This window comes from Neopelma chrysocephalum, unplaced genomic scaffold (genome assembly GCF_003984885.1).
Source record: "Neopelma chrysocephalum unplaced genomic scaffold, ASM398488v2 Primary Assembly neopelma1_357, whole genome shotgun sequence".
Lineage (NCBI taxonomy): Eukaryota > Metazoa > Chordata > Aves > Passeriformes > Pipridae > Neopelma > Neopelma chrysocephalum.
The window spans coordinates 196,345-221,866 of NW_020898021.1; the positions used below are offsets into that span (position 1 = coordinate 196,345).

General features: G+C 45.3%; 1 protein-coding gene across 4 annotated transcripts in view; it reads left to right on the forward strand.

The window, feature by feature from the left end:
- The window catches only part of SMARCD3 (SWI/SNF related, matrix associated, actin dependent regulator of chromatin, subfamily d, member 3), a 71,732-nt gene that overhangs the window by 23,695 nt on the left and 22,515 nt on the right, over positions 1 to 25,522 (forward strand). For 3 of the 4 annotated variants that reach the window (XM_027705831.1, XM_027705830.1, XM_027705832.1), the window contains exons 3-4: positions 12,569 to 12,786; positions 15,849 to 15,891. In XM_027705831.1, coding sequence (XP_027561632.1) covers positions 12,578 to 12,786; positions 15,849 to 15,891 — 252 coding nt within the window. In that variant the 5' untranslated portion in view covers positions 12,569 to 12,577. Of the gene's footprint in view, positions 1 to 1,928; positions 2,123 to 12,568; positions 12,787 to 15,848; positions 15,892 to 25,522 lie in introns of those variants that run through there. The other variant, XM_027705829.1, reaches the window with a different exon arrangement.

The window sequence follows — 25,522 nt, forward strand, 5'->3', positions numbered from 1 at the left end:
TTCCCGCGCCGGGCGGGCGGGGCCGTCACGGCGGCTGCCGGCCCGGAGCCGCTGCGGCCCCGCCGCGGTGCCGTTTGGCGCGGTGAGGGTCCGCACGGCGCCCCGCGAGCAGGGGAACAGCCGCATCCGCACAGGCCCGGGCCGGTGACCCGCCCGCCCGCACCGCCGGCCAGGGCGGCCTGTGAGGACAATGCTCGGCGTCTGCCGGGAGCAGGGAGGGGGTCACACGATGGGAGCCGGCATTTCTGCGTGAGTCTGGGATCTAAAAAACATAGCCGATGCCGGCCCGACACTGCCTTGCCAGCCGTGCTGGCGTGTAGTACCAGAGTCGTTTAGGTTGGAAAAAACCCTTCAGATGAGTTAACCCAACATTACTACATCCACCAGACACATGGCAGTTGGTTCCAGATTACACGTGCCTTTAGTTCAGCTAGAACTGCAGGAATAGTTGTAGCACTGAATAAGGCCATGTTACTTTGCTTAGCATGTTCCTTCTGAGAGGCTGAAAGGGGGAACAGTGCCCATCCTCCCAGAATTTCTGTGATTCCTATGGGTGTTGCCACACAGCAGCACTTGGATTGGGGTGACCCTAAAAATCAATGGAGCTCGCTGTCTCCATCCCCATGTGCAGAAGGCCATGTGATCTTCATGGCTTGCACTTCACCGCTGGACAATGCAGTGTCTTTTCTGTGCTTGTTTTTATTACTGGCTGAGGGCAGAATTTTATTTATTTGTTTCAGATACGACTCTCTTCTGTTTGCAGTCTTGCCAGAAAAGTCACAGCCCCCAGACAAGAGTTTCAAGCAGAGGAAGAGAATAAACCCCTCTTGTAACCTGGCAGCATGTGGCCCGTTGCTGTGCTCGGCAGGCCGGGGAGCAGCGGGCCCTGCGAGCCGCGGGCACGGGGAGCTGTGTGGAGGCAGAGCGGTGCCCAGGCCGGCACTGCGGGCTCGGCCATCATGGAGGAGCCGCGCTCAGCTCGTGGAATGGCCGCCGTGCCGCCAGCGCCGCGCTCGCCCCCGGCCCTCCACGGCCGCACGGGGGGGGTCTGCTGCTCTCTCCCCCCTTCCCCTGGGTGGCCCGTGGGCTCCGTTCCTGGCAGCTCCCTGGGATGCCACACGCTGTTGTGCAGGGCTTTGTGTGACAATCGCTGAGCTGCTCATGTCTCCCGGCAGCTGTGGTGTTAATAGTTTGTCCGTGCCTGTCAGTCACCTGGGGTCTCTCATGGATCTGTCGCAGTGGTACCAGAGCATCCCGAGGGCGGTCGCTGGAGAGCGGCGGTGGGAGCGTGGAGGCGAGTCGGGAGCTGTGCCGCCATGCTGCCCCTGCCCCCTCCCTCCGCCGCTCTCACACTCTTTCTTTCCCCTCGCTCCCACATGCTGTCCCTCCCTGTTCCCAGCTCCTGCCTCCCGCTGCTTCTCTCTCTCGTCCAGAGGGGTTAGTTCTCGTCTCTCATGCTGGAAATGCTGCCAGCAAATGTTTCTGTGTGCTGCCTGCCAGGTCCCTGGGGAAAGGGCCTGGAAATGCAGTGCGGGAGGAGCAGTGGGAGCAAGGGAAAACCATTGTTTCTCACTGCTCGCCTGCTGCATTTTCTAATGGGAAAACATCTCTGTGAGGTGCTGAGCTCTGTCACTGCTGGAGTTGCCCCCTCCCCCTTCCTCTTGCCCCAGAATTTCCTATCCCCAGCGCAGAGGAGGAGAGGCTGCAGCACCACCATGGAAAAGCTGAGATGTGTTTTCAATTTGCCTCCTGCTTATCTCTGCTGTTTGGACAGAGAGGTTTAAAAAGCTGGATTTTCTGTCCCTGCAGAGTAAACAGACAGAGCCCGGCAGCACAAACTATTTCTGGCTTATCAGTGGAGGAATGCAGCAGCTGAGGCTGAGTGCGAGTGGGCCGTCAGCAAGGCCCTGAAGGGGCCCCCTCCCCACTCCGCGCTATTAGAAGTGTGAGAGCCCAGCAGGACTCAGAGGGGAGAGTTGGAGAAAAAGGCAGAAAAGGGAAAGAAAGAGGAAGAGAGAGAGTGAGAGAGGCTGAGCAGACCCTGATGGCTACAGACGAAGTTACAGGAGGGGCTCGCAAAGCTACGAAAAGCAAACTTTTTGAGTTTCTGGTCCATGGGGTGGTGAGTCGGGAAAGTTAGTGAGCTGGCTGGCTCTGAATAGAGGGATGAGTGGAAACTGGAGGCTCTGTGCTGGGCTGGATCGGCTCCTGCTGTGTGCTCCTGGGGCGCTGGTAGCTGCCTCGCCAGGAGAACACTGGGGTCTGTGGAGCCCCCAGCACAGGCACTGATTCATTGATAACATAGGCTTGTGTCTGGGGGGATGTGTGCTGTGCTTTTTGCTGTGATTCTCCATGAATGGCGAATAGCATGCTTTTGAGTCTGATCGTGGTGCAGAATCTGCACTGGATCTAACCCAAATGGGCTTGTAGGACACTTTGTTCTGTAATCAAACTTGTGCTTTGAAAAACAATTCTGATGAAAGCCTGATGAAGCCTTGTGGTGCTGCCTCTGGTTCTTGTCTCCAATCTTGGCTCGTATGTATCCTCTGGCTACTTAACAGGTGACTTTCAGGGGCTTGAAGAGATTAGCTCTGCAGATCTGTAACAGTCTATGGGAACTCACCCACCAGAGAATTTCAGGGTGCCATGCTTAATTAAAGCAATCCTTCATGTCTTTAAAAATGTTCCAGCTTATGTTTAAGAATCAGGTCTTCGATCTCCATTTAAGGGGAAATGCTAACCCTGTTTTGCTGCCATTGGAAACGATGTTCTTTAAATGACTCTTGTGTTTGAGAACAGTCACCATTTATAACATTTGGATTTCTGGTATTGATACACATTTAACAAATAAGGCTGTTAAAGAGCCCCAAGGAATGCAGATATTGTTTGGATACTGATAGTCCCCCGTGTTTCTCTTTTGAGGAATCTGGCACCTCCTGTGACACCTTTTTGAAGACATCAGGTGGGGGGGCTCTTGTACAGAGATCACAGAAGTCTGTGGCACTCACGGCAGGCTCCCGAGTTGTCTCCATGGTTCAGGTTTGCTCCAGATGTGCGGGATCTTGCGCGTGTCCTGCAGATCCTGGATATGGTGGGACTTGCAAGGCTGAGAACTTTGAGGAGGCATTCTGTGTTGGTGAGAGCCGTGCAGAGGGGATGTGGTGCCGGTGCACAGGACAGCCTGGTGGCTCCGATGGAGGGCAGGAGTGCAGGTGGGAGCAGTGGCTTTGCTGGGGACATGTGGGTTCATCAGGGTGGTCTGGATCAGGATGGCTGTGTCTGGGCAGAACCATGGGAAAGTTGTGAGTGTGGCAGATGGGATGGCTTTGCCTTTTCCAAAGTTTCTCTTGACATTTGCCCACCAGTGATCTTGTTTAGTGTCAAGAAGAGCGGCAAAAATAGTTATGTGAATCTGCTTATTCCACATCTAGCTGGGCTTCATGTGAAAGCAGCACGGAGGCCTCTTAAGCCTGGGAAATTTTAATTTATACCAGAATGAATATAGCAGAACTCATTTCCATTACTTATTTGGATGCCAGGAAAGTCTGCCTTTTCTGCCCTGGGAGTTTTGTTGCTAGTGGCATCTTCCTTGAATGTATGTGTTAGCCTGGAATATCTGCATGTGTTTGCCATCTTCCTGCTCCTTGTTGCTGAGGCTTCTTGGCTGTTATTCTGGGGCCTGAACATCTCTTGTATCACCCTCTCTTCCGTTAGGATCTCCCTTAATTCTGCTTTGTTGCCTGGTTTGTTCTTTCCTTTAGTTTCTTCCTGATCTCAGGTTCATTTTGATCATAGCACGGGTTGGGGTACTCACTCTTCCATTATGTAAAAAAGATGAAAAAAGCTATAACTTCATTTTATCTCTTCAGGCCTTGTATCCTACCAAATAAGAGAATGTGCCATGCCAGCCAGTACCTTGAGTTTACATAGTGCTGGCTCCTGCATTTAATTACCACCCAAAGTGTGTCAACATCTGAATTAATTCCTTGAAAAATCAAGTTACATAGCAAACTTTAGAGGAATTCCTTGGAGTCAGATTCTGCTCTAATTTCAGGGACCAGTCTTCTCTTCAAATTACTTACTTTTATTCTATCTATAACATTATTTAATTTGATTATTGAAAATTATTTTCTTTACCCCCTCAAAAAATCTGGAGAAGCAAATAACGGTAGAATGTTGAGAGAAATATTTTTTTGCTCTGTGGGCACTTAAATGAACAGGGTAATTCTGCAGCATTTCCTAAGGGCAGTCAGCTTCTGGATTCACTTGATCTTTCTGAAAACACATGTTCCTTTGGTAAGGTCACTTTACTCTTTGCCCTTGTGCACCTGATCCTGCCTTTGTTCTTTTCTATATTGCCAGCTTAGAAGATGTCTTCTTCCTTGTTTGTCCCAGGCAAATAGGATCCCCCTGAACGGTGAAATCTCTTAACAGTTAAAAATCTCAAGTTGGATGCTTCATTCTCCTCCTGCTTGAGTCGTTGATAGTTTGTTACACCTCTAGTTAGCACTTGGGCTCTTAAAAAGGTTAAATTTCTTTCAGTTATTTATTTTTACAGTGCTTTACAAAGTTTTTACTCCTATTTCATTGTTTTGCACATCATTTTTGTGGGGAGAGATTTTTTTTTCCCCAAAGGCTTCCTCCTGTATTTTGTTCTTTTTTTCCTTCTTTATTTCTAGCATTTTTATGGATAAATATGGCTTTAATCACCTCATTTATGTTGATTTATCTCTTTATTGATGCATTTTCTGCTATCCAGTAGTACATTTCAGGCAGTCTTTATGACATCTCTCTAGGTGTCCAGCTGTTGCCTTATATTTTGTTGACCAAGTTATGAATTTTTCTGCGAGAAATTCCTTTCCTCAGTTTCCTCTATCCCCTAGGCCCTACCACAGGCCTCACTGCTGGCTGGATCCCTTCAGTGGATCCTACCTTTGTCTCCCTCCCTCCCTCATCTTTTTTTGTTTCTTTCTTTTGGTTTTTTTTCTTACTCAAACAAGTATCTGCCCGTTTAGCCCTGGGAAGGTCCACGGTGCAGGTCTTGTCAAAGCTCTTGTCCAGACATCTGTGCTCTTGTGACTGGATTGCAGCCACCTTCCCCGAGTGCCCTGTGCTGCTGACCTTGCCTGTGTCATCTGCACACAAGACCTGCTGAGAGGTTCGTTTTCTTGTCCTCTTGTTGTGACCTTTTTAATCTGCTTCTGTGTCCTTTTTCAGTTCCCACTTTATCTTCCTTCCAAAGCCAATCTTCCTGCCTTTTATTCACCAGATACCCCTGTAAAGGTCTGTGTCCCTCTCTTAACTATCGAGCCATAGCTGTATTTACAATGTACTTGCTGTCAGTTCAAATCACCTTCTTTTTCCCATAGTCATCTTGGTCTTTGTCCTCTGTTGCTATGCTTAGGAAGCTCTCCGTGGTAATATAAGTCCTCATCCATATTTTTTTTCTGCTAATAGGTGTTATTTCATGGTTCCTGCTAATCTCTACAGTTTAATATTAGTTACACGCCAAGATTGCTAATGCATACAAATCTGTATATAACTGATGTGACTCCTTTGCTTATCCTCAGTCCTCTTGTTGTTTGCTTACCTACCTCTCAAATCTGGTCATAGAATTTCATGGTAAATACAGAAACTATCTGAAATGAAATGGCATTTAATACAGTGAAAGAAGGTTCTCAGAGCATACCAGCATGTAAACAAATATTTAATATAGTGATAAATGACTTGTTGCCAGTGTTAGAACAGACAAAACGACAGGTCTGATGCCCCAAAGATAGGTATGGAATGTCTAATAGATTTATCAGTGATTTGGAAAAGGGATGAGCGATGAATTTCATAAACAAATTTTGCATCTTCTGATATGTTGCTGGGTTTAAATCAACTGTCACCATTCAGGAGGAAGGCTTGGATGTCCTGTGATCTGCCTTAGTGTGTAGCTAATGAGAAATCAAGTAAACTGTTAGCCTAATTGGGAAGTGGGGCAGGGAATAATGCAAAAGCAATTGTAAATCCATGGTGTATACTTACAGGAATGTTTTTCTGATTTTGGTAATCTGTATGACTAACAAGCCAAAAGAATGGGAACTTGGAGGGCAGTAGTAGTGGGAGGCCTCTGAAGACTTCATCAATAAGAGAACAGGATTTTTTTATTTGTAGTATCTAAGCATAGAGACTGATTACAAAGGTTGTAAAATCTCTGTCACTGGAGATTCTTAGGCACTGGTTAAAGAAGTAAACGTCTTTCAAAGAGGATGGAGATACTGGTGATACTTCTTTGAGACGAGGGAGGACTGGATGACATCAAGGACTTGTAGTTCAGTATATTATAAAAATTATGTTTGTTTTATTAGAATGGGAAGAACTAAAGATATTTTCCCCAAATCGAATGGTGATCTGTTTTAAGTGAGTATAAGTGACTGTTTCTTCCAGCCAGTCACAGGTTTGTAGAGATCACTATTGGAAGTAGTGAGGTGAGGAGAGTATGGTGAGGTTGGAAAAATAGTAGAGCTTTGCTAATGAAAAATATCCCACTCATTTTTATATTGTCATGGATATTGATACTGTCTTGTCAGAGCATAAGTCAGCTGACACTAGAATAACTAGAAAAGAGCATCATGAGCTGTTGGTTTTGGGCAGTTTGTTCCACTTCCCCACCACAGGGTGGTTCTCTCTGTGAGGGCATCCTCTGGGAATGGGGCCTTGAACAGAGGCTCTGGTTTGCCGTGTGTGTATTCCCTGTTGGGGCAAACAAGGAGATGTTTGGGGTGTGTAGGGCAGCCTGGAGAAATCAAGGGACCTTACTGCAGGCAAGGAGTTTGATTGGGAAGGTACTTGCAGGGCACTGTTAGAGTGAAAACCTTGTACAGCATTTAACTGTGTGAGCAAGGTGCTGGTAGAGACTGAAGGTTTGTCCTTTCCTAGCCCTGGACTGATTGCAGGCTGACAAATAGAGAAAAGTTCACACATAATTAAGAAAAGAAAATGATATTAATTCTAGCCAAGGCTTTAATAGAGATCAGTGTGATTTTGTGCAATATGGGCTTGTTAAACAAATTTGAGTTGCTGATTAAGAGAACTTGTATTTGCTGATGAATGTAGGTGCACAGACGTAATTGATCTGTGGGATGTTTGAATTGCACTTCTCTTTTTTAAAAAAAATAAATACTGTAGGAATAAAAAAACCAGTCACACTGGATCATTTAGCTCAGTGTGCCTGGTTGCAAGGAGCATGGAAGGCTGCATGGAAGTACAGGAGCAAGGCAAAACCTCAGTGATTCTTCATACAAATACTCTGTGATTTGCAGCTCAGGAGCTTTCTGACCCAAAGCTGCCCTCTGGGAAGTGCCTTTATATGGATTTTATTTATGGACATTAGTCCAATGACGTCTTCCTTAACCCATATAAACTTTTAGCATTCAGTGTTTTGTGTCAGGAATTTTTTAGTTTTGCAACTTATCTTACATAAGGAATTACCTGATCCTGTCAACTGTTGTCTGATTCTTGTAAGGGAAGAGACAATGAGGTCTTGACCAGCCCCTCCTCTCTCAATACTGGTCACGATGCTGCAGAGCTCTGTTGTTCCTCTCCCTCCCAAAGCCAGACTTTTCACAGAGCCAAGAGGCACATTCTTGTAGTTCCCTTCCATACATTAGATCACAGCAATGATGTGATCAGGTCTATTAAAGCTGGTGGAACTCAAAGCTGGTCTATAGGGTTTGTTCCAAAGAATGTGGTTTTTTTCTTGGTTGCATCCAAATGTTCCACTTGAGGCTGATGGCTGATTACTCTGAGCTGTGAAGAGACACTCATGAATTAGAAGGATGGTCCCTGAAATTTGTCTTGTGTTACAATTCACAGTTCTGTAAATGGGATGTTTTCTAAGTTAAAGACTTTTGGATTGTCGTGAACATTATATAAAAAGGGGTGGAACCTGGAACACTTGGACTTTTAGGTTGTGAGAGCTTTTGGAAAATGGAGAAAGGTGAATATGGCAGAGAAGCAAGAATTGCAGTACTGAATCTCTAAAAGATTCATAGACATTAAAGAAAAAGGAACTTACGAGGTAACATCTGTAGTTATAGGGGAGGAGAGAAGCCTTGTACAACTTTTATTTCTTGTACTTCTAAGAGTCCATTTTGAAATAACACATCAAATTGGGAAACAATTTGTGCAGCCAGAAACCTGTTGCCATCAGACAATAACAGTCTAGTTTAAATTTTTTAAGGGTTCCAGGTACTTCTGGTGACCCATTCTTGCCTCCAGACAGCATCTGATGTCTCCTCCTGCTTACATTTATGCCTTATAGAAGTCATAGAATGATAGAATGGTTTGGGTTGGAAGGGCCCTTAAAGCTCACCCAGTGCCACCCCCTGCCATGGGCAGGGACACCTTCCACTATCCCAGGTTGCTCCAAGCCCCGTCCAACCTGGCCTTGGACACTTCCAGGGATCCAGGGGCAGCCACAGCTTCTCGGGGCAACCTGTGCCAGGGCCTCTCTACCCTTTCAGGGAAGAATTCCTTCCCAATATCCCATCTAACCCTGCCCTCTGGCAGTGGGAAGCCATTTCCCACTCGTCCTGTCACTCATGCCCTTGTAAGTAGTCTCTCTCCATCTTTATTGTAGGCTCCCTTCGGTAGCTACTGTAACACCTTGACAAGGTCTGTTGTCTAGCCAAGGTAGCTTCTATTTTTAGTTAAAAAAGATGCTGTTTGAATACTTGGTGGTGATTGTTCTCAAGATCTGTCAGTGTCTCTTTAACAAGAATCCAGAGGCTGTTCACCACGAGCCATCAGAGCCTGCAGTGTGGTGCCAAGGTGGATGGAGCCTGTCAGGACAGGACACTGCTGTAGGTGCAGCTCAGCACTCCACTGCAATGCAGCGACTCCCCACTCTGTTCAATCCCTTTCTGAGGATTTTGTGGGTGTTTTTGATTTTCTTTTCTTGATACTTTCTTTCTGTCCAGGGCAGTGTTTGTGCAGAGTAGTACCTGTAAATGGAATCAATGTAGGTAAAAAGGAGATAGGTCTATGGGTAAGAACAGAGATGTGTTGGGGAGAGGAGTCCAGGGTAGATGATTTCCCAAGAAGGAGGATGTGTCAGTGCTGTTTGACACTGTGGCCTTCCCCGTGGATGCTACTTGATTAGGACAGATTCCATCCCTCTGAGGAAGAGGGGAGAAACAGATCCTAACCCATAGACAAATGCACCTCTAAGATCCCTTTTAAAAGCCGTAATGATATTGGAATACTCTTTAGTATCAAGACTTCCTTTTTTTAATGTCAGTATTGTGAAAAATATGATGTATTGTCCATCACTGTCTTGACTTGCACATGCATTTGAGAGCAAAATAAGCTTTTGGATAAGGTAAGGTACTGCTTCTATGTTCTTCTTTTATAAGAGTTTAGAGAGAGAAAGCATTTCTGTATCTTGGGAGTCTGGTGGGCTTGCAGCAGGGAGGTGGTGTAGTGAGTAATGTTTTATCTCTGGGTGATATCGGAGGTAGGAATGTGAGAACAGAGGGGAAGAAATGAGGCAGTGGAGGGATGAGATCAAACGTGCTTTTGCTAGAGCTGTATCCTTGTTCTCATGTTTGTCTTTTCTCTACATTTCTCTATTTTGATGCTTAACAAAGGGAACTGAAGGAAGTTCAAAGACGTCAGACCAAGACTGAGAGTAGATTTGGCTTTCTGACTTGGTTCTCCGAGGCTTAAGATGTCCTTTAGAGCAGCAGCAAAGTGGGCCTGCAGTTTGACCCATGTGGGCAGTCAGTGTCTGTGAGAGGGCTGTGCTCAGGATCCGGGCCCTTCTGAAACACTGTCAGTGGTCCCTGGCTGACTGACGGGCAGCAGCCGGCCCAGTGGTCTGCCCTTTGCTGGAAGAAGGCCACAATGTGTGGCTTGACAGATGACAGAGAGATCTTAAATGCAGACTCAAGAGAGAAGCATTTTCTGGACCATTTCTGTCTGCTGACTCTGCCTGGGTCAGAGGGTGGGGGCGAGTACGTGGGAACAGAGAGCGCTGTTCCCTTCCAGCCGTTCTCAGAGCTCCCTGCTCATGGCAGGAGGCGTTTCCAGCTTTGCTCAAAGCTGCAGTTTTGCCTATTTGCTGCCTGCTGCTCTCTCCGTGGCCACACCCACCGCTGGTTTCTTACATGCACACTTGCTGAATTCACCTGAACTCACCTTCCTGTGCTGGTCACTCTCATGCCTCAGCCTTGCTTCTCTGTCTGTACCAGTTATAGCCCATATTGGTTCTTTGCTGATCATGCATTCCCCTCCTTTCTCTGGTTTCCTTTGTAGATACAAGCACAAGGAGGGTCCAAGGCGTGATCAGGGAGGGCACTGAACTGGATCTACAGTGGATTTGGGTGGTTAATAGGAGATATAGGTCCAAATTATATTAAAAATTATGTTTTATTATTATATATTTAATAATTAAATATTTAGAAATTATAAAAAGGATGAGATAAAGATGAAAGAAACTTTTTGTTATTATTATTTTACTTATTAACTGTGCACAAACCTTTTTCTTGGTTTATAATGAAAGCCACCTGCAGTGGCTTGCATACCCTCAGGGGTGCAGGCACCCCACTTTAGAGACCACTAGTATACTTCTCCCAAGTACTTTCTCAGTCTGTAACTGTCGCTCCAGGTATGTTTTCCATGCCGTTAGCACCCCTTTGGAAGGGGGCTCTGCAGCCTGATAGCCACAGTGGGGCAAACTCACCCCTTGGGTGGTCTGAGAGCCTGACCCCTCTGCTGGTGGCCGGGGTTCCACTGATCTGGCAAGGGCAGTGAACAGTCAATCCCCAGCTGCCCTCTCCAGGCCACACCTGATTCTGCAGAGCTCTGGCAAATGCCCCCTTAGATCGCCTTGGATCACCTCTTTCCAGATGGAAAATATATTTACTGTTACTTTTACTTTACTCCCATGGATGCAGTTCCGTACATTAAGAATTTCTGTGCCATTCCTTATCCTTATTGGAGCTCTGCTCTGCCATCACTGAGCTGCAGGAGGCAGAACTGCACACAGCCCTCACACGTGGGCACACCATGGGCAGTGGCACACTGATACTCTGTGTTCCCCCATTCTCATTTCTTTTGTTTAATGGCTTTTTTTGACCTCTAGTAAGCAGTTAACCGATATTTTTTTTCTGGAAATGTCTGTTTAAACAAGATCTTGCTTCTGCTGGGCAGCAGTCAGCTCAGGGCCCATTGCTTTGTATGTGATACTTGGATTGTTTTTTCCCCGTTCACTTCAATATATATTGAAATACATTTGCATCTTCCTTTTAAGTGTTAAATCTGGCTCATAAAGTCCTTCTGCAGTTCTTTGAAGCTGGCCTTTGTCCTTACCAGTGTGAATAACTTAGCATTACCAACAAACTTTTTCACTTCCTTGCTTTTTTTCTTGCCTTTTTTTTGTTCTTTTTTTTTTCCCCCAGGTTGTTAAGAATATGCTGAAAAGCAGGAGGCCCAGCAAAATTTTATGTGTGCCTTCATTTTCAGAACCAATTACTTTTACCTCATTTCTATCCTTTAAACAATTATTTATCCATAGTCGATTCCATTGCCTTTTGATTTCCTTAAAAGACTTTGTAGACGGACTTGACTTTCAAAGGCCTTTTGTGTGTGGTTATTCTTATTCACATCCTGGTTCAAATGCCTAGAGAGTGTGTGTGTCTGTATTTTTGCATATACATAGACATATAATAAACATCCCGGTAATTCTTAGTATGAAATGAAGCTCTTCTCTCTGTTTTAAATTGCATTTTAGAGGTGGTAATTGTTTTACTGATGTTTTTCCTTGATGACTATAAACTTTTAGGATTTAGAATTGGGTTTACTGTGTGTCTCGTGCAACATTAAGCTTGTGATTTGACCCAAAGTGTCTCTCCAGAGCACGCTGAAGTCAACATAAATGTCAGGGCTTTAGAATGCCTACAGGGCCTGCTGACAAACTACCACATCCATTCCATTGTTTTCTTTATTTCAAAGGCTTGATCAGAGACGTGACCTTTTTTAAAGGATTTGTGTCACGTTAGGAACTTACGCTGCTCTCCGTTGTTGGTGAAGGAGAAAGCTCTTGATGGAAAATGTTTCTGGCTGTGTTTCTGTGTTTTGCCTGTGCTGGCTCCTGTCTCCAGCTGCTCGGAGCCGCCTGCTCGGCAGTGCAGAGCCTGCAGTGGGAGCTGAGCAGCTCTGAGCAGCAGATGAGCTGCACCACTTTGGGCTGCGCGTCGCTGCCATGGGGCGTTTCCTTTGGGCTGGAAGTAGAGCTTTCAGCTGTAACGTGGCCTGGATATGTTACTGAACACTGAGTGTTTTCCCAAGCCTAGTATTTTTCATCCCTGTTTCCTGTCTACTTTATCCCTGAATGCCTCTTTATGACGTCCAGGAAACACCAGTCACAGAGCTCATGTGCTTTGTGTTGCTGCTTAGTGCTTGTCAGGACGATCAAAATGGGGAACCTGCTGGAGCCGGTGTCTCATGATGTACAAATGTCCTGGCAGCTGGAGAAACAGGGGCTAAACTGGCTCTTCTCTCTGTTTCGCTTTTCCTCCAGCGCCCTGGGATGCCATCAGGAGCTCGAATGCCCCATCAGGGGGCTCCCATGGGTCCTCCAGGCCCCCCGTACGTCGGAAGCCCCTCCGTGCGACCTGGGATGCCCCAGACTGTGATGGAAACAACAAGAAAACGCACTGCACCACAGCAGGTCCAGCAGCAGCAGGTGCAGCAGCAGGTGCAGCAGCAGCAGCAAGCCACCCAGAACCGAGCTAGGAGGTGAGTGTTCCGGGAGGAAAACACGGGAGGACGATCTGAGGAAGAAAAAGCGGTGTCTTTTTAGAAGTAGGTAAGACCTTTAAGATCAAATGAGGCAGAGTAGAAGATATACGTATTGTCAGTTTTTTAAAGCAGGAAAAACATTGGCAGATTTTACTTTTTACTTTGTTTGTGAATGGTCTTGAACAAACTGACCTTCACTAATGTCTGATTTTGCAGTTACACTGCTTTTACCTTGCAGGTTTGTCGGGCCATGAATCAGTCGAGTATATTTAGCCTTTAGAGTTAATGAACAGTTCTCTTCTAATATAGTACAATTATTGTATTATTTGTTACCTGTTCTGTATTGTTGCTCTGATTCTGACTGGCTAACAGAGTAGTTTGTAAATGAGACAAGTGGAAAGAATTTTGGTTGGTCATGTGAATACGGGTACTATGGTCACTCAGGAGAGTGGCCATAAAACTTGCAGTTGTCCCAGGCATTCGTACATATAAAGTAAAGAAATATGCACAGGAAGTGATTTCATAGAATTAGAGGGATTTTTATAGGGAGTTGTCTTCTTTAAATATGCTTCCTTTTATGTTGTTGAGTGCATTCTCTCTTAAATAAGTTAGCTAATTTCTTTTTGCAACTTATTAGACCTTAGCAGTCTGGAGTATTATTGAGTGTGGTCCAAACACAAGCAGTCACCTAGGTGGGCTGCCTTTTGCAAAATCATTACAGGTGTATGTACAGCTTCAGACAGTGTTCTGGTGGTGTCATGGAATCCAGTTGTAGGTAAAACAACTCTCTAAGCTCAGTGCTTCAGGAGCCCTGCTCTGTCGAGGTTATATGCCTTGGATCAGCAAGCCAGACTTGGGCATACCTGTATCTGGGATGCATCTGGAAAGGACACCAATCTTGAGAGTATTAATACATTATGGTTGAAAAAGATTGAACACAGAAGGATGTGTGTGAGTGCAGCATATGAGCACAAGCAATGGATGTGTGTCTTGGAGGCCTTGCCCAGCAGCAGCCAAAATGCATATTCCACAGCCCCTCCCAGGGTACTGTCCAGGAAACTGCACAAAATAATGCCCAGCCTTCAGGTACACAGGGTGGATATAATGTGAAAAATTGCCCCTGCTGGATAATTAAGGTAAACTTTATCACCAATTAGTTTCCAGGGAGCATTGGAGGACAGTATTTTCTAAAAGTTAATGGCCTAACTCACAGAAGAAAGCAGTTCCCCTCCCCAGTTCTTAACTGCAGTGCTTCTGATTTAGGACCCAGCAGTGATCTCTACTGCCTTGAGCTCAGCTCACACCAATGCTCCCTGGGTACTCAGGAGAGTTTCTCTGTTCCTTCTGCCATGCCTTCCCTCCAGATAACGTGTTGAATGTTTTCCCTTTGTTTGTTTCCACCTCCCTGTCATTTCTCATTCTGTTTTTTCAGGCACACTTTTCTGGCACCTTGGGTCCAATTCTGGGAGTAATCGAGTTCTATGTCTTCTAGCACGAATGGGCCAAGAAGGTTGTATTTGTCCTTTCTTGGCAGGTTTGATGGAGACAAAAATCTCATTTCTGTAATTGACTCTTGAAGAAATGGTTGAGACCCAAGTTGTTTGGGGATGTTGGTTTGTTACTTTCTTTTTGACTGCAAGCCTGTGGGGTTTTGCAGGTTGTTGCATGTCCCGCTCCCTTTGGGAGGCTGGGACTTGTTCAGCCTTTAGTTCCAGATTCTGTGAAGTGTCTCAGTGCAGATTTGATTTTGTGGGCTGTGGAAGGTGTTGGAGGTTCACACCGAGTAACATTTCAGTCCCATTATTCCTACACTTTTAAAAAAGGATGTTGTTCACCTATTAAGTTGGATGTAACTGTGTAGATGAATTTTCTGTCCCTGAGGAAGGATGTAGTTTGCACCTCCAGGCACAAAGAGCTCCTCAGCCTTGGCTTATATGGGGATGGGGAAGACTAAGAATCTGGTATTTCAGGCCAGGCTTATTATTAACAAACATAGGAAGAGAGTATGTCACACCAGTGCGTGGAAAGAGCTTTTATGTGGACGTGGCTGATGACTGGCTTCCTGTATGAAGACAGCAGGTGCTTTGCTTTCTCTCATTTGTCTGTCACAGATGGAGTGATTCATCTCCTGCTTAAGATAAAGGCTTCACAAATTACAGAGGTGAAGAATAAGGCCTGAATTCCCTCTTGGCCCTGTTAGAGAAAGCTGGGTGACGGGTTTGGTGGGCACAAACGGGTCTTAGAATCTGAAGAATTCAAAAGACAGTGTATGTGGCAGTCTTTGCTACAGTATCATTTCTCAGGCACATACACATTTGTGTGTATGTACAGGAGCACAAGTGTGTTTTTCAAAGGATAGCTATGGAAATGTGCCTATGTATGGGTATGGAAACGGTGTGTATATACACTGCAGGCACACATACATCTTCCCTCATGTGCGTTCATAAAGATGAACAAATATGGAAACATCAGGCCTCTTACCTTTGCACATCACTCGTGCAGATCCCTTACAGTCAAACAGGTGTAAGTACATAGGGAAGTGTGTGCGTGTGTGTGTTTTCATACATCATCTGAAATGCACACATATATGTGTGTTTGCCTCAGCACTCGATTTTGGGCATGCCTGAACAAATGTGTGTGGTCTGTTTGAACAAGTTCCCGTGCTGTTTGCAGGCACTCGGCCAGACGTGCACATGCACAGGGGTGTCTGTGCACACCACACGAGACTGTCCTGCACAGTCGCCTGTACCCAGGGGCAGCGTGTGCACGTGCACTTGCACACATTGCCACCCTGCACCACAGCAGGTGCTGTGATCAAAGAACTTGCGGACTTCTTTCCAGGATGCATAACAGACAGCCCTGATTTGTTCTTAGCTAACTGCCTCCCCAGGCTGCTGAGAGAAGGGGTCTGAGGTCCTGGGCATGGGTGAGGCCCTTTTGCTGATGCATGCACAGCTGTGCACCAGCATGTGGAGATGTCAGGATAATTTAGCAGGTGGCCTCGTTACTCCTAGATCTGTCACCATGGTAACGTGTTTTTTTCTTTAAAAAATGTACAGTGCCAAGAGGAGGAAGATGGCTGACAAAATTCTCCCTCAGAGGGTGAGTCGCTTTCATTTCCTATTCCCTTCACAATCAGTTCAGCATCTTAGTGTAATTAGAGGGATTTTAGAAAATTCTTTCACTTTTTGTTTAAAAATCTAATTAAAAAGTAAGTAGGCAGTGGGTGAAAGTCTGGAGAGGCAGGCTGGGGCTGGGCTGGGGGCTGGGAGCGTGGAGCAGCCTGGCCTGCGCGGCCTCGCGCCTGGCTTGGCCGAGCCAGCACTGCCGCTTGCTGGAGGGACTGCGGTGCTGGGCCACCAGGCACTGCCTGCGCCGGGGCCTCAGGTCTCCACCATGCTTTTGATCCATTTTTGGGGCTGCCCAAAACATGGTCCAGAGCACAGCTGTGCCCGAGGGGACGGGCTCGGCCTCAGGTCTCCGGCCCAGTAGAGCTGCCAGGTTCTGATTTTTGTGGTTGTGTCCCAGTAGGACTGAAGTGCACCCGTGTAAACAACAGAGTTCAGGGGTCTGTATTGTCTGGAGTTACTAATTCTCTTATCCCTGGGGATATGTCTAGCTTTTGGTGTCTGCCTATGCTTGATCCTCAATGCTTAAATCTTCTAATTCCTTTCTAAACACTGAGATTCCTCTCTGCTCCCCTTCTCTTTCATTATTCCCAGAGTTTTCCTTTCCTTTACCCTCTTCAGTACGGTTCCCCAAGAGCCTGCTTGGTCCCAAAAGGCGAGCTTCCTTAGGCTTCAAAACACACACCCTTGTCACATCCTAGTCCCGGTTTCTTTGACTGCTGGTGCTGTTTCTGGGCTCAGAATCCCTTGGGCAGATGTGCCCTTTTACTCCACATCTTTTTCAAGCTTACCTCTCCACTGCTCGTGTGAGCCCAAACTTACTGACAGGCTCCAGAGTCTCTTCTGTTCCTGTTTCACAGGTGCCTTCTACCAGCCACCAGAGGAGGTGAGCCCACTTTGGTACTACTGGTGTCATGTTATTACTTCTTCTCTTGTCATTCCTGCCATCTTCTGAAAGCAAAGCCTCTCTTAGGTCAGCCGTGAGATCTCTATCATGCTGCAGGCTTGAAAGGACCAGGCTACCATTAAACCCAGACCTTTGAACTGCTTGCAGCCTCCCTGGTATTTGTGTTGAAGCCTCATTCCTGCTCTGCTGGGGGTCTGTACTTTCTTATAATGAAAGCTAAGTGTTTTGTACTGTCGGTTTTGTCTGTCCCACACAAACTGTTTTCACAGACAATGATACATGCTGGATGGTGAGGCTGTCCCTGGAAATATACATCCATTTCAAGGCACTTTTTATTTTATTGTTTTGAGTTTTTCGGTTGGCTGGTTGTGGAGGTGTTTTATTTTGTTTGTTTGGTTTTTTGTCTGGTGCCTTTATAAGATGGAAAGGTCTCATAACAGAGGTAACCAAACTTTTCTGGCAACAGAAGACCAGTGCCTGTGTTTGTCAAGTCCATAATAATTCTTTCATAGGTAGAGCCTTATTTTGGTATGTTGAAGATCTCTACAGGTGCTTTCAGAACCATGCTGTCACCAAGTCTTCTTGCCTCTCAGTACCTTTGTTGGTGTCAGCCCGTAGTTTTAACTGATGGAGTGATAAAGGCAACCCAGATTGCTAGAGGTCTGTCTGCAGTGGGGTTTTTATCAGTGCAGCTGCAGTGCTGGTGTCAATGATGTGATGCTCTGTCTGGGTTAAGGTTCTCTGTTACTGCTAGTCAGTGTGGCAGAAACCCCTTACTCTCACTGTCTGTGGGATGGGGAAATCCTGTCCTGTCAAGTGGAGGATTTGCACTGGTCACTGTGGAATGTGTGTGAAACACAGGGTAAAACTTCCAACTTTCTGGAACTACTTCTGCAGTGTTTTCCAGCCAGTCAGCATCTGTTACCCACTGACTTTTTGCAGACTCTTGCTTATGTTTTCTGGGAACTGCACAGGGGAGAGAGGAAGATATTAAATACACTTTACTCTTTAAAACCACCCTTATGTAGTAGTGGAAAAGGAGATGAGTTCTCAGTGTTCCTCGCTTGTGGTAGTGACTCAGGCAGTTGGCACAGATAACCCACTGCTGGATTTCCAAGCTCTCTGGTCAAGCCTGTGCCATAGTGCTGGAGCATATCACTGATCAGTAGGGTCACTCAGCTGCTACAGGTCAGCTATCTGAGAAGGATTTAATTTTGCAGGAATCTAATAGTGTGAAAAATTTAACCCAGCAAACTATTACACATAGGAAAACTGGATTATGGAACTGCATGGGACCTCCTGGCACATCCAGTCTGGTTCCCTCTGTTATGGAAGCCATGACACAATTGCCACCTCGAGACCAGTTAGGTTCCTTACTTCTGACTTACTTAGATCTGGCAGCTTGCTTTTTTTTCTGTTTTGCTAGGCAAGGCAAGTCTTTTAGCTTGACAAGTAAAAATCCTTGAAATCCTGAAAAATCCTTGCAGTTCTTTATCTATTCCAAGTTAAATTCATCTATTTCAAACCTTTTTAAATCTACTTCTCGAGAAATCAGAACTATACATAGTATTACAGATTACTAGTATTACCAGTGGTCGTTCTGTGATTGACTCACAAGTATTTCTGCTTTCTATTATTTGCAACTGATGAATTCCCATATTAGAGCAGGAATTAGACTCTGGGGAACATGATCCTGTGCTTTGTAATGCTATATTTCATCCCATTTCCATTGTAGAGTTCTGAGCTTCCTTACCTTCTCTGTACTGTCCTCTGCCTTGTGATGACAGTGCCACCCAAATTTGTCACTATTAAGGTTTGTTAGCATATTTCTCCTTTTGGCACAGGAACTATTAATGAATGCATTTAAATAAAATCAGTTTCAGAAGTGGTCCATGAGGTACTTCCTGCTTAATACTTTTTTCCTATCCCAGTTCTTTACCATATATAGTTCTTGTTGTAATCCCCTTTTTTCAGTCTTAAGCAGTGGGTCCCTTTATGACTGTATGTAAAATGCTTTACTTAAATGCAAGTCGATTGTATCAACTGCATCTCTTTTGTCTAAAATGCAGCTTTAATGACCACAAAGACTTGGTGAAGCCCAGGCTGACATACTGTGAGGAAACAAGGCCTAGTATTTTTTATAGTGTATTCAACATTAACTCCAGTTCTGTGCAGCAGGCTGTTTCCCACCCCGTTTTCCTCACCTCTGGATCCTTCCCATGTTCTCATGTCACTGAAACCCTCATTCAGTTTTTGAGCAGTTCACAGGTGTCTTCATTCATAGCTGGGGACCTAAATCCGTGGAGCCGATGTGGCCTTTGTGACCCAAGTCTAGCAGTTGAGCCTCAGTTTTGACCTCAGGCCACAGGCTGTCTGTAGGGAAACATGACTGCACCTCAGATTGCTCCTCTTCTTTCTCCAGGCCTTGCCTTCTCATTACTTCTCTTCATTCGGAGTCATGACATTTTTTCCCAGGAACTGTGACTGTGATTCACTGTTCTGTTTCTTCAGCTTCCTTGCCTGCCCTTTCTAATGCAAGAAGCTAAGCTGAGAACCCTTCTGGCTCTAGAGCTGCGTGTCTCTGCTTTTGCTGTTGAACTTGCTGAGTGGAGTGCAACTTTGAAACAGCAAACTGCTCCTCCTTCGGTGGCAGGGCATCTCTCAGTATTGGCCGCTGTTCTTCTCACTGGGGCCCAAATTCCTGTGAGGACTTTTACTCTAGTTGTGCTGACAGGTTTTTGTACAGCTGTCCTCCCCTTTCATCCTCTCTACTTCGTTTTCCTTTACACAAATATTTAGTCAACTTCTGCTGCTGCTGTTCACTGACCACCATGTGGGGTTCTCTGCACAGATCCCATGCCATAATAGCTGTCCTGTTCTGCTTTGGTCACTGCATGGCTGTTGTGCACCTCTTTCTCCACCTGAGCCAACCAGAGGTGAAGAACACCTGGATCTGCCATTCACTCATAAGAAAGAAATGGTTGGGAATGTGATAATCAGTGGTAGCCTTGGATGTAGCAACTGTGAAATAATGAAGATCAAGATCTTGCAGGGAATGAGGAAGGACCCTGGACTTCAGACAAGCAGAGTTTGGCGTATTCAGGAAATTGAATAAGTAGGTGTCATGCCTTGGGAAGCAGCTTGGAAGGGCAAAGTGGCCTGGGGCAGCTGGCAGGTCTTTAAGGATGTTTAAGAGCAGCCTGTGTTGAAATGCAGGAAAATGAGCAGATTTATGAGGATCCCAGCACAGGGAACTCACAGTGGTGGTCCCAACATCAAAAGGTAACGTAGGAGAGGTGGAAGCAGGACAAGCTACAAAGGAGGAGTTTAGAAATGTTGTGTGGATATATAGGGAATGGTACTGGCAAGGTCAAAGCTCAGCTGTAGTTGAGATCTTCAAGGGACATCAAGGACAAGAAAAGCTTCTACTGTTATGTTAGTAATAAAGGCTAACCAAGGAGAACGTGTGCCCATGCTGAGTGGGCCAGGTGACACAGTGACAACAGAGACAGTAAGTCTGAAGCACTCAAAGCCTTCTTTGTCTCAGTCTGCACTAACGATGTCTCCAACACCTTGTGATCAGTGAACACATCCAAGAGGAGCAGCTGACAGTGGACAGGGTTTGAGCCACGTATTTCTTGAGAAAACTTGATTTGTACAACTCGATGGTACCCAGCAGGCTGCAGCTGAGGGAGCTGAGGGAACTGGCCCATGTCCTTGCAAGGCCACTCTCTCACACATAATGGTCTTGTATCCAGGCTGGGACATTTTGGTCTAGATGGTCTGACAACCATCTGGTTTGGTGATGGGGCTTAGAGTGCAGTGGCTGATGGTTGCATTCATCCAGGAAGACAGTGACATCAGAGTGCTGCAGGGATCTGTCCTGTCAGCTGGTCAGTCCACATGGTTGTCACTGGAGGAGGCAGTGCAGTGCTTGCTTAGAAAATCTGCGGATGACACCAAATCACTGGGTGGGGAAACTGGTCAATGTGCTTGTGGACCAGCTGGGGGAATGAACCAACAAGAACTTTATGAAATCCAACAACTCTCAAAGATGGAAATTCTGTGGTAGCTTAATTCTAAAGGAGCTGCCAAATCTCTGTTTATTAGTGATTTTTTTTTAAAAAAAGCAAATTGCTGAAACTGTTTTGTTTATCCTGCTCAGGCAGTGAAGAATGCAGCTCCTGTTGTTCCTTCCTAGGTCCAATTTTATTTATTGGGCTTTTTTCTGAGACCTTGGAGGTGCATGACAATAGGATGAGAGGCAGCAGAAACATGCTGCAACATGGGCAGTTGACTCCCTATAAGGGACCACTTTAAAAAAACCTCCGACAAAACAAACGTATGGTGGTATCAAAACATGGGAACAGGCTGCCAAAAGATGCTGTGGGGTGTCCATCCTTGGAGGTATTCAGAGCCTGGCTGGACAAGGTCCTGAGCAAGCTGATGTGATTTGAACCTGTTTTGTGCAACAGTTGGCCTGCATGACTTGCAGAGGTCCTTTGGATCCAAATTATTTTGTGATTACTGGGGCTAAAACAGTTGTCTACACAAATCATGGCTTTGCCAGGTATTCAATGAATCCTTTGTGTGTTTGAGGACTATTCATCAGCGTAATTCCAGAGGCTCAAAGGGATTGGTCCCAGGATGTGGGTGCCCTTGGTCTTGCCTGCTGTTGGAGGGCACTGTGATGGGGGCTTCTGATATGTCTTGACTAGCAAAGAAGCAGAGGCTGCCTTAACACCAGAGACTTGGGGAGATCAAGGAAGGCTGAGCTGCAGATAGACTTCTTTAGTAGCCAGCAGGGCTCCTGTCAGGTCTCCACTTGAAGAAGCTCAAATTCCTTCAGAATTCAATATCTTACTATGTGACATTTGTGGCAGAACGGTTTATACTCAGTCAGCAGGAAAGGTTTGATAATGCAGTCATGCTGGAGGTCAGTGAGACTGACAGAGGCCTATTCCTTAGGTTTGCTGGTATCCATACTTCACCTCAGGATGCAAAGGAAAACCTAAACAACCTCCTCTAGAAAACTGTCTATGGCAAAAATGCACTTTCCAGATTCTCTGTTTTCTGATGGCAGAAGCTGCAGAAATGATTACTCTAAGTTTTTTTTCAACAGGCAGGAATCAAGAGCTAATCTGTTTGCAGTAGGAGAATGTTGGAGATCTATTCTGTAATCTGTCCATGTAGTGTTGTGAATGTGGGAGATGGCTTTGTCCTGTGCAGAAATGTAAAATGTCACATCTGTTCCTCCTTGCACCTCTGGTCTTGGATCTGTCAGGGGCAATGAGTGCAGCTCAAGAAAACCTCTGTCTCCAACTTAAACTCAGATTTTCTATCACTGACTGATTTTTTCCTGTCAGTTCCTATCAGTATTCTGTCTGTTCTTTATGGTCTGCATAGTTGTATATCAGCTCCTAATAGTTGTATTAAGAGGTCTTTTTATTTTACTAGAGAGTGGCAAGCCTTCTTATGAAGACTCTGAAAAGAAGAAGCACATATTTGATCTCCTGGGAGAAAAAAAAAGTACTAGTTTATTTTTAGCGTCGTACAACTAGACAATCTGAAGTCCAACCCTATCATGAGAACTTACTGCTACTTTGTTTTGCTTTTGGTATACAAGACAGACCTTAGAGTATTGAAAATCACTACCGATGAAATATTCCCTGCAGTCATTGTCAATATTTTTCAGTATTTGGCTACACTCACTCCTAAGAATTTTCACCTTACTTCTGAACTAAACTTAAACAATTTCAGGATCATTATGTTGTCACTTTGATAGGCAAAGAAACTACTTTTTCTTTCTGTATAGGTAGATACATGCTCATAAGAGAAGCAATTGATTGCTTTATGGAACTTTGTATTATAGAGGATGTTTTCCTGTCTCCTAATATTCTCAATAGCTTTTCTCAGAATTTTGTGGAGTTTTCTTGAGTTTGTCAGTAGATTTCTTCATTTATGACTCTAGGGTTCTTTTGGTGATTAATGTATTGCCAAGCATGGCAGTAATTGTAAAATCCTTAATCTTGCTCCAGGTGTTTTTGCTCATGTATTTGGAACTGCACTGACCCGTTAGGCTACAGTGTTATTCTGGGCTATTGTTTTCTCCCCTACTATTCCTAAATCCTTTTAAGATTTCCCTGGGAAGCAGTGAGAGTCGCCATGCTGTAGCTATGCCATAGAATCATAGAATCACAGAATGGTTTGGGTTGGAAGGGACTTTAAACCTCATCCCATTCCACCTCCTGCCGTGGCCAGGGACACCTTCCATAGACCAGGTTGCTCCAAACCCCATCCAGACATGCCCTGAACACTTCCAGGGTTGGGGCAGCCACAGCTTCTCTGGGCTTTACCTCTATTTTTTTTTTGATTGTACAACTACCTTTAATAATTTGTATTGTTTTCTTTCTCCCAGTTTGCCATGGTATGGATCCATATCCTGTGCTCTTCTTTTTTTCCTGATTTCTCCATCCTGTGTCACTTGCAGATTCTGCTTCTTACATTCAGGTTACATTATAAAAGCCCCAGCACCATTCCTATTCTTTATACCTGGCATCTTTGGCTATTTGCTGCTGTTCATGCAGATGACTTTGTTAACTTGCCTGCAGTGAGTTTGGGTCACTGTCATCGGCAGCTGTGGTGTCACCAGTACCCACCTGTATAGATAAATTGCTTTACTGGGCTTTCCACTGCACGTGGTCAGTGTTGCAGCTCAGTCAGCGAACTCAGAAGAAGCCTTTTCTGAAGGGTCTTACATTCTTTTCAGGTTCTGATGGCAGGAGCAGAACTTTGCCTTTACTGTGTTAAGCTGCCATCCTGTTCCTGCAGCCTGTCAGGGTCCCTCTGAGCAGCCCTGCTGCCCTGACTGCCCTGGGCTCAGGGCCCTGGGAGGGCTGAGGCCAGGACTGAGCCAGAGACAGCACACAGTGCCACGGCCTCCTCCGGGGCTTTGGACACGAGGGGCAGAACCAGACCCACACCTGGGTTTTCCTGAGCCTTCCTTCTGTTACTGATCCACTTGCAGAAGCTTTCTTCTTGTCTTCCCTGGCCTGCAGCCTGCTGTCATTGCCTTCCAGCTGTTGTACTGTGGCAGCTGTAGAAGCTATCCCATGATGTTGTTCATATCCCAGAATTTGTAGTGGTGCAGCTGTTCCCTAGTTTCTGCTTCTGTCTTGCAAGCCTTGTGCATCTGTTTTACAGACAGGTGTGGTGGGGCCCCCACATTGTGCTGCTTCTCCAAGGAAATCGTGAAAGCCTCTTCCATCATGTCATTCCCTCCACACTCTCCTCAGTGCCCCCACTTGCAAGTCTGCCATTCCTTTGACACCATCAATAAAAATAAACTTTTGGAAATCAAGGATAAAAGTGCATAATTTAATAATAATCTGTTCTTACTAATTTTTAAAAGTTTGAAACATTTGTATTTTCACAATAAGAAAAAAAATAACCCCAACATCTAGAAAGACACTATCTTACTAATGTTATTAGTAATCTCTTCCAGTTATCTCTGTAATTCTAAGATAAGACATACTTCAAAACCTTGGCCAGTGAGATGCTGTTAATAGGTGCTTTCTGGAGTTTTTTTCAAATAGATGAAGGCAAGAATAGAGAATTCAAATGTTGAAATATTCTTAACACATTTGTAGTTAGAACTGTAGTAGAAAAAGAGTGGAGACTTTCATGGAGCTATGAACTTTTCGTTTAGGGCAAACCATGCAAGAAGAAGGACCACCCAGATAACTGGGGTTCAGTTGCCTGTGAAGAAAACTGAAAATTAATTATGTACTACTGGCTGGGAGTGTAAGAGTACCCTTATCTTTTGGAGCTAAGGTATACCAAAACCTAAGAAAGTTCTTCATTGTGATCTGATACTGCTGGGGCTCCCCTTTGATTTTCCTGAGGGGAAATTGGGAAAGGATATGAAATGGGAACATTATCATGCCTCTAAAAGATTATTCCAATAGTAGAGTGAGAAACCAAAGGACTGTAAGAGCTGCCAAAACTGGCCTGAGTGAGTCTTTGGTCTAGCCTAAAATCCTGTCTTTGCTGTGACCACAACACATCCCTAGAGAAGGGTACAAACACAGCAAGTACAATTCTTCTCTCAAATGCTCTCCAACCTGTGGCCATTTGCAGTTCAAGGAATTATATGCAGTATTGTCTTTGGCTGATTTTGAAGTGTTTGTGCTTTTTAACGTCTTATAATATTTAAATGCAGTTTGGTTATAGGAATGGAATAGGAAATACCATTTCACTTTCATGTGGTAAAAGATGTAAAGGTGTGGAATAGAAATATTTATTGAAGATTACTGCTGTTTCTACACACTTACTAGAAATCTCCTTAGATCCTGGCTCTAGTACCCTGCAAACCAGCTGGGAAGGTTGTATCACCTGTGTGGTATAGCCTGTATCCTAAAGGCTGTGTAGGCCTCTCCCTGCATCACCATGAGACTGGGGAGTCATGAACTGACTCTGATGGAACTCAGTGTTAAAGGTCTGAGACTCTTTTCTCAGTCCTGAATTTGTAATTGACTGCTGTACACCACAATTAATTTCCTCAGGCAAGGAACTGAGGAATCTTTTCATCAGTGTGGGACAGGATAAAAGCACCAGGGTATTTTGTTGGGTCCAGAGGTTTGTACTCGCTGGGAGGAAGCACTGCTGTCCTTTGCAAGCTATCTGGCAACTCCTTGAT